The sequence below is a fragment of the Leucoraja erinacea genome, chromosome 19 (genome assembly GCF_028641065.1).
Source record: "Leucoraja erinacea ecotype New England chromosome 19, Leri_hhj_1, whole genome shotgun sequence".
NCBI lineage: Eukaryota > Metazoa > Chordata > Chondrichthyes > Rajiformes > Rajidae > Leucoraja > Leucoraja erinaceus.
This window is the reverse complement of record NC_073395.1, coordinates 19,274,473-19,283,763: the sequence shown is the minus strand read 5'-3', so window position 1 is coordinate 19,283,763 and position 9,291 is coordinate 19,274,473. Positions and strand designations below refer to the sequence as shown.

General features: G+C 47.1%; 1 protein-coding gene across 2 annotated transcripts in view; it reads left to right on the top strand.

Annotated features, from left to right (window-relative positions):
- The first annotated feature begins 50 nt into the window (after positions 1–50).
- The window catches only part of gnptab (N-acetylglucosamine-1-phosphate transferase subunits alpha and beta), a 38,910-nt gene continuing 29,669 nt past the window's right edge, over positions 51–9,291 (top strand). Inside the window, exons 1-3 of one of the 2 annotated variants that reach the window (XM_055650529.1) lie at positions 51–197; positions 1,429–1,635; positions 2,907–2,992. In XM_055650529.1, the coding sequence (XP_055506504.1) occupies positions 1,507–1,635; positions 2,907–2,992 (215 nt within the window). In that variant the 5' untranslated portion in view covers positions 51–197; positions 1,429–1,506. The remainder of the gene's footprint in view (positions 198–1,428; positions 1,636–2,906; positions 2,993–9,291) is intronic. The other variant, XM_055650530.1, reaches the window with a different exon arrangement.

The window sequence follows — 9,291 nt, the reverse complement described above, 5'->3', positions numbered from 1 at the left end:
CTTGCCCGCAGGCCCCGCCCATCTATCCTCCAACCCTAGATGCCACACTCAAGATGGCGACCGCAAGGCCCCGCGCGAGGGGTTAAATAGCGTACGCACGCTCGGGTTGACGTGCCTGTGATGTAAGCGCGCTGCTGGGACTGTTGTCGGAGATAGTCACGCGGAATGCGGCGGCGCCGCGGCCGGGACACGGACAGGTGTGGGCCCCGGGGCTGCGGCGTGAGGGGGTGGCAGTGGGGAGGGGACAGAAGAGAAACACGAGGGAGAGAGATTGAGGGAGGGAGGCTGCAGGAGGAAAGAGAGTGGAGGGAAGGGCAGGGTAGGAGAGGGAGGATGGAGGGTAGGAGAGGGAGGATGGGGACAGGCGGGAGGGAGGGGATTGAGGGGGAGGCATCTGGGAGAGGATGGGGGTGAGGGGGACCAGTCAGAAGGAGGAGATGTGGAGAAAGGAGGAGTGGTGTGAGGTGGGGAGGGGGGAGGGTAAGATGGTGACGGAGGGGGGTTTAAGGGAGAGGACTGAGGGGGAGGCATCTAGTAGAGGAGGGGGATGGAAGTTGGGAGAGGGGATGTGGGTGAGGCGGGATAAGTCTCAAGAAGAGGGTTTGGGGACGAGGAGAGAGAGAATGCGGATCGGGTTTGGGAAGGAAGGGGGACTGTGGGTGAGGGACGACGGGTCTGGTGGGAGAGAATGGGAGGGGTTTCCCTATAACCTCTGGCGTTCCTGAAAAAAATAATCCAAGTTTGGCTAACTTCTACCTGTAGCTAATACCCCATAATCCAGGCGTCATTCTGATAAACCTCCTCTGCACCCTTTCCAAAGCCTCCACATCTTCCCGTAAAGGGTGCCTAGAAGGGCATGCAATAGTCCAAATGCAGTCTAACCAAAGTCCTATAAATGTGCAACATGACTTTCTGACTCTTGTACTCAATGCCCTGACCCATGAAACCAAGCATTTCATATGCTGCCTTTACCATTCTATCTTCTCCAGGGAGTTGTGGACTTGCATCACAAGATTCCTCTGTACATCAATGCTGTCAAGGGTCATGCCATTAATTGTATATTTCCCCTTACATTTGACCTCCCAAACATAACATCTCACAAGGCGACTCAGTGGTAGAGTTGCTGGCTTACAGTGCCAGAGACTAATTAGATTCTGTAAAAAAAATGTCCCTTTTATGTAGGATGGAACAAATGGATGGTAGTCGGAATGGACTCAGTGGGTTGAAGGGCCTGTTTCCAAGCTGTATCTCTAAACTAAACTAAATTCACACTTGGTCGGGTTAAATTCTCATCTGCCCATTTCTGCAGCTAAAGTTAAAATGCACCTACATATGTTACATTATGTAAGGTGCATCTTCAATGTGTGGTAATGATAAAAAATCCTTTGGTGTGGATAACATCGTGAAACTTTTGTTTTCTGTCTGCAGTAAGTGGCCTCTGCTGTCCTTGCATTTCCAACTGTTGAACTTTTGGTTATTTGTGATAAGGACTATGCTGGATCGGTCATGGTCCTCAATTCAATGCTGAAGCTGGTACAGAGGCAGACGTACACCTGCCTGTCTCACCGATATGGCTTATACCTTTGCTTCGGAGGATTAGTGCTCATGATTGTGTCTGCCTTTCAGTTCGGAGAGGTGAGTGAATCATTAAAATTGTAAACTTAATCTGCTAAATGGAAAATTTAGTAATTTAGTAATTCTACTGCTGCCATTGTAGGAGATACAACTTGTTAAAGGCAATTAGACAATAGGTCAATCGGGCCAGCACAGCCATTCAATGTAAGAAGGGTTTTGGCCCGAAACATTGCCGATCTCCTTTTCTCCATAGATGCTGCTGCACCCGCTGAGTTTCTCCAATGTTTTTGTGTATCAGCCATTCAATGTGATGGCTGATCATCCACAATCAGTACCCTGTTCCTGCTTTCTCTCCATATCCCTTAACTCCACTTTCCCTAAGAGCTCTATCTACCTAATTCATATGGCATCAATCAGATCCCACTTTTAAACCCATCCTTGTTTATCATATTACAATAAACAGAAATATTAGTGACCCCCAAACGTCAACTCTAACTTTTCTTCAGTGATGCTGCTTGACCTGCTGAGTTACTCCAGCATTTTGTGTCTACAATGAAAAACATCAGTTGTATGTTTGTAACTGTTTTAGTAAGAGCCAAAAGTTTAATTGTCATATGTACCTAAACAGAACAATGTAATTCTAACTTGCAGCAGCACAACAGGTCTGTAAACACAGTACTCAAAAGATAACATAATAAATAAACAAAATACAACATTCAATAAATAAAAAAGTACTATTCTAGTGCGGGGTTTGTACCCGAATAATGGATCAGTCTTATAGTAACTAAATAAAGTTGAAGCAGCTTTGGCACAACGTTCAACACCGAGTACAAAGTGAGTAAACTGCACTAGTGATCTCTATGGTGCAAATTTTAACTTTCACAGTTCGTTACAGTTATATACAGGCTACAAGCTGTCCCTGGCCTTCAGAAATAATTCTGTCAACAGACTGACCGAGAGACAAATCATACTGAACTATGATAAACAGGAATGTAAAACGTCTACTTCAGGTTTAGGTTTATTATTATTCACAGTATAATGATATTTATATTATAATTATTACAGCAAAATCGAGGAAATAATTTACCACTGCTGGGTTTAAACCACCCTCAATGGCTATTGCACACAAACTGCTTCATAAATGGTTGCACCAAGGCCTTTGTGCCCCATGTACACTGATAATTAATTTAACCAATACAAGTCAGGAAATGGACTTAGTAAGCTTACATTTTGATACTGTAAGATTATTCTCTCAGTCAGATGATGTTGCATGAGATGTGTGTGTTTATGAGCAAACAAAAGATGTATTATATAATTTGATTATTTTCTAGGTTGTCTTGGAATGGAGTCGGGATCAATATCATGTTATGTTTGATTCATATCGTGACAATGTAGCTGGAAAATCGTTTCAAAACAGGTAAAGAAAACACTATTTACAGACCCTCCTTGATTACTGATTTAGAACATTGCAGAACACAGTTTAGCAGATTATCAGAATTTTATTGTCCAATCTGGGTGTAAACAAGAGTAGGCACAAGAGACTGTAGAAGCTGGTTTCTATGGGGGGAAAAAAAGACACAAAGTGCTTGAGTAACAGAATCTCAGTCAGGCAGAATCTCTGGAGAACATGATTAGGCAACATTTTGGGTTGAGACCTTTCAGGATTGGAAACAAGTTGAATATCTGTTAATTGTAGCTAATGTGATGTTATTTTTCACTAATTTATTTCTGTTTATTGTAATATTGTAATATGATAAACAAGGATGTGTTTGATAATGGGATTTGATTGATGCCGTATGAAATACATTTCACAATGGGAAGCTAATGTAACAAAAGTTTTAGTTGTTTGTACAACTGAAGACGCCTCTGTTCTTTTGCTGCTGAATACAAATTGTGCTTGTTCAATCATATTGTCTAGATAATAGCTCGGCATGTTGAATGGCGCATGTTGGATGGCGCAGTCAGAAGAGCGAATATTCACTGTACCTGGGTACATGTGACAATGAAATACCATTGAACCTCCCAAATTGGGGAAGTCCAGAACAAGGGGTCACAGTTTAAGGATAAGGGGGAAATCTTTTAGGACCGAGATGAGAAAAACATTTTTCTCACAGAGAGTGGTGAATCTCTGGAATTCTCTGCCACAGAAGGTAGTTGAGGCCAGTTCATTGGCTATATTTAAGAGGGAGTTAGATGTGGCCCTTGTGGCTAAAGGGATCAGGGGGTATGGAGAGAAAGCAGGTACAAGATACTGAGTTGGATGATCAGCCTTGATCATATTGAATGACGGTGCAGGCTCGAAGGGCCGAATGGCCTACTCTGCACCTATTTTCTATGTTTCTATTAGTTTGCACTTGGTCACTGTTACCTACTGATTTGCTAGCCACTGGTTGGTGTATTTGTACAAATGTAGAAAGAAGGAACTGGAGATGTGGCTTACACAAATGGTCACAGTGCTGGAGTAACTCAGCCGGACAGGCAGGATCTCTGGAGATTACACAGAAAAGCTGGAGAAACTCAGCGGGTGCAGCAGCATCTATGGAGCGAAGGAAATAGGCAACGTTTCGGGCCGAAACCCTTCTTCAGACTGATCAGGGGTGGGGGTGGGTGGGGACAAGAAAGGGAAAAGGAGGAGTAGCCGGAAGGCTGGAGGGTGGGAGGAGACAGCAGGGGAGCTGAGGAAGGGGAGGAGACAGCAAGGACTAACAGAATTGGGAGAAGTCGATGTTCATGCCCCCGGGGTGCAGACTCCCCAAACGGAATATGAGGTGCTGTTCCTCCAATTTCCGGTGCTGCTCGCTGTGGCCATGGAGGAGACCCAGGACAGAGAGGTCGGAGACGGAGTGGGAGGGGGAGTTGAAGTGCTGAGCCACCGGGAGGTCAGCTAGGTTATTGCGGACCGAGCGGAGGTGTTCGGCGAAACGATCGCCCAACCTCCGCTTGGTCTCACCGATATAGATCTGCTGACATCTAGAGCAGCGGACGCAATAGATGAGGTTGGAAGAGATGCAGGTAAACCTCTGTCGCACCTGGAACGATTGCTTGGGTCCCTGAAAGGAGTTGAGGGGGGAGGTAAAGGGACAAGTGTTGCATCTGCTGCGGCCGCAAGGGAAAGTGCCCGGGGAGGGGGTGGACCGAGAGGGAAGGGAAGAATTGACAAGGGAGTTATGGAGGGAGCGGTCTTTGCGGAAGGCAGATATGGGGGGAGATGGGAAGATGTGGCCAGTAGTGGGGTCACGTTGGAGGTGGCGAAACTGACGGAGGATTATTTTTTGTATGTGATGGCTGGTGGGGTGAAAGGTGAGGACTAGGGGGACTCGGCCCTTGTTGCGAGTGCGGGGATGGGGAGAGAGAGCAGTGTTGCGGGGTATGGAAGAGACCCTGGTGCGAGCCTCATTTATGGTGGAGGAGGGGAACCCCCGTTCCCTGAATAGTGAGGACATTTCAGATGTCCTGGTGTGGAACGCCTCATCCGTGGAGCAGATACGGCGTAGACGGAGGAATTGGGAGTAGGGGATGGAGTCCTTACAGGAAGCAGGGTGGGAAGAAGTGTAGTCCAGATAGCCATGGGAGTCAGTGGGTTTATAGTGTATGTCGGTTAGAAGTCTATCACCTGCAATGGAGATAGTGAGGTCAAGGAATGGTAGGGAAGTGTCGGAGATGGTCCAGGTGTATTTCAGTGCCGGGTGGAAATTAGTGGTGAAGTGGATGAAGTCAGTCAGTTGTGTGCGGGTGCAGGAGGTGGCACCAAAGCAGTCGTCGATGTAGTGGAGGTAGAGGTTGGGGATGGGGCCCTGGTATGTATGGAACAAGGATTGTTCGACGTAACCTACAAATAGGCAGGCATAGCTGGGGCCCATGCGTGTGCCCATAGCTACGCCTTGTATTTGGAGGAAGTGGGAGGAGTCGAACTCGAAGTTATTGAGGGTAAGGACCAGCTCCGCTAGGCGGAGGAGAGTGTCAGTGGCTGGGTATGGGTTGCTTCTCTGGTCGAGGAAGAACCGGAGGGCTGTGAGACCATCGTGGTGGGGGATGGAGGTGTATAGTGATTGGACGTCCATGGTGAAGATGAGGGGGGTGAGGGCCTAGAGAATTGAATGCGCGGAGACGACGGAGAGTGTCTGAGGTGTCTTGGACATAGGTAGGGAGGGATTTAACCAAGGGTGATAGGATGGAGTCAAGGTATTTGGAAATGAGTTCGGTGGGGCACGAACAGGCGGAGACAATGGGTCTTCCGGGACAATCTGGTTTGTGGATTTTAGGGAGAAGGTAAAATCGGGCTGTGCGGGGCTGGGGAACGATGAGGTTGGAGGCTCGGTCGGGTAGGGCATTGGAGTGGATGAAGTTGGTGATGGTGCTGGAGATGGTGGCCTGGTGCTCGTCAGTGGGGTCATGGTCCAGGGGTAAGTAGGAGGAGGTGTCCGATAGTTGGCGCGTGGCCTCAGCTTTGTAGAGATCGGCGCGCCAGACTACCACGGCACCTCCCTTGTCAGCGGGTTTGATAACCAAATCTGGGTTGTTGCGGAGTGAGTCGATGGCAGAGCGTTCCTGTGGTGAGAGATTGGAGTGAGACAGGGGAGTGGAGAAGTTGAGGCGGTTGATGTCGCGACGGCAGTTATTGATAAAAAGTTCTAAAGCCGGAAATTGGCCACGAGGGGGGTTCCACGAGGAGGGGGTGCGTTGGAGACGGGAAAAGGGGTCATCAGTGGGGGGCGAGGACTCCTTCCCATGGAAGTACGCTGTGAGGCGGAGGCGACGGTAGAAGCGCTCCAAGTCGTGGTGTGCGCGGAATTCATTGAGGTGGGGACGGAGGGGGACAAAGGTAAGACCTCTGTTGAGGACGGACCGTTCGGTGTTGGAGAGGGGGGGGTCGGGGGGGATGGTGAACACTCGACAGGGATGGGGGTTGGGTCCGGAGGAAGGCAGGTGGGGACGAGGCGATGTGTGGTGGGGGGGTGGGTGGGTGGTCAGGGGGTGGGGGGGTGAGAGGGCTGTGGTGTGGGTGGGGAAGAGCAGGGGCCACACAGTTAGAGGGGGTGGGGGGAGGAGACTTACAGTTAGAGGGGGTGGGGGGAGGAGACTCAGTCTCAGTCGAACTGCCACTGAGGTGAGCAAGGCTGGGTCGACTGGCACTAGGACCCAGTGGAGTCGAACCCAGGAGAGAGGGAGTGAGCAGCGTGAGGGCTTCAGGCCCAGTGGAGAGTCCAGGCTCCAGGTAAGGCGACGGCTGTTGGTTGTAGGGGGGAGGTGGAGTGGCGGGGATCAGCGGACCCGATGGTGGTGGTCCAGAGGCGTGGGCCAACGGACCCGATGGTAAGAGTCCGGTGGCGCGGGTCAGCGGACCCGATGTTCGGCGTCGATGGTCGGCTGGAGAACTTGACGAAGGATCCCAACCCGAAACGTACACTTATCCATGTTCTCTAGAGATACTGCCTTACCTGCTGAATTACTCCAGCACTTTGTCCTTTTAGCATATTGTAAAGTCAGCTTCAGGTGCTATCTGGTATATAGATGTATTTGTTTGGAAACATAATTGTATTTACATTAAAGAAGCCAATTAATGTATTTGCATTAAAGGAGCTGATTATTTGTACCTGTGTGCTGTGTGCATTCCTGTGTATGTCTGTTTCTTTTTGTGATTTTAAGCTACCTGCTCTGGTTTTTACAGCACTTTGGTCAACGTGGGTTGTTTTTAAATGTGCTTTATAAATAAATTTGACTGACTTTGAATTGTTGTCTGTATAAATATAGTGTTTTGTAGACCACTTGTGTGGCTCCCTGCTCTGTGCATTCAGGTGTCAGGGATTATGGTGTGAAGGCAGGAGAATGGGGTTAAGAGGGAAAGATAGATCAGCCATGATTGACTGGTGGAGTCTACCTTCGATTTAAACTAGCATCTGCAGTTCTTTCCGACAGCCATGATTGAATGATGGAGCAAACTTGATGGGCCGAATGGCCTAATTCTACTCCTGTCGCTTACGATCTTATGATCTAATAGAGAATATTTTCTCTGCACAGCTGTGATTTCAAAACCAAGCAGTGCTGTGTAAATTTTGTGGGAGTAATTTATTACTCATCATCATTTTCTTTTAAGTATACTTGCTCAAGGCCACATTTGGAGTATTGCGTGCAGTTGTGGTCACCCTATTACAGGAAGGTTGTGGAGGCTTTGGAAAGCATGCAGAGGAGATCTTCCAGAATTATACCTGAATTAGGGGGTATTAGCTACAGGGAGAGGTTGGGCAGACTTGTTTTGTTTCCTCTGGAGCACCGGAGGTTGCGGGACAGAAGTATATAAAACCATGAGAGGCATAGATAGGGTAGACAGAGAACCTTTTTCCCAGGATTGATATATTATATACTAGAGGGCTTAGCTTTAAGGTGAGAGGGGCAACGTTTCAAGGAAAGGTGAGAGGCAAGTTTTTTTGTTTTTTTTTGCAGAGTAGTGGGTGCCTGGAACATGCTGACAGGGGTGGTGGTAGTAGTGGCAGATATGATAGTGACGTTTAAGAGGCTTTTGGATGGGTACATGTATGTGCAGGGAATGAAGGGGTATGGATCATGTGCAGGCAGATAAGCATTATGTTTGGCACAGACATTGTGGGCCGAAGGGCCTGTTCCTGTGCTATATATTTAATTTATCTGTAAGGTATATTGAAGCTATTAGAAAAATGTAGGATATATTTAGGTTGGGTACAAAGGAGAACATCTTGTGGTATTGTATTTTTTGTTCTGTTATCTGAGGGAAGTCTGTACCCATGGACTTAATATATAGCCACTAGAAGTGCCGTTAGCACTCTAAGAAAACCACTGCATGAGGAAATCACTGAAACAAATGTGGAGATAATTACTAATATAGATTGTAATCATTGGAAAGAGAAATATTGGCCTGGATATCTGGTGATCTCCTTTATCCTTCACAAAAATTGCAGTGATTCTTTTTGCTTTCAATGCAGAAGGAAAGCAGAGCCTCAGTACTTTGAAGGACTTTAACGGTGGAAAAGTTATCGTGCCAGTCTAAAGTTTTTTTTGCTTTGCGTTTGAGTGGACCTTTCAGCTTTTGATCAAGGGTTGTTTTTCTAACACTCAGCACCCATTTCAATTCATGGTACCTTTAACTTTGTTTCAGTGTATGCAAAGTATAAAATGGTAGGCTTGGTGATCACAAGGGTGGCGGAACTATATATGTATTTCACAGTAGTGCATTTGGTGTCCTTGAAGGTGTGGTTACAAATGTGAAAGAAAGAGAACAATGAGCCTTGCTCAACGTTTGGTACTTAATATCTAGTATAGTAAGGAATAGCTATTAAATTTGAATTGTTGAAATCGTGTTTCAAATAAGGTATTTGTGGGTTATTAATGCTGAATTTAGCAAGTCAGTTGTACTCTGTAGTGGCCTTGTGCTTTATTGTCACGTGCATAACACAGTGAAATTCATTTTTTGAGTTGCCAGATTTGGAGGCATTTTCAAAGTGCGCTAGGTCTTATGGAGCCGTGCCAGATCCACGCTGCTGCAGGGCCTCCAGCCTTCGCATAGCTGCGTTAGGGAGAGGAACACTTGACATTATACTACAAGGTCTCTGAAGCTTCAGTAAACTCTCGTGACTGAAATATCATGCTTAAAATGGTTGCCGTGGCAGGGCCTTGCAATCAGATAAAGCAGTGAAAGTCAGCTGAATAGTGAGGCAATTGTTTAATGTTTTGGCAAAGTTGATT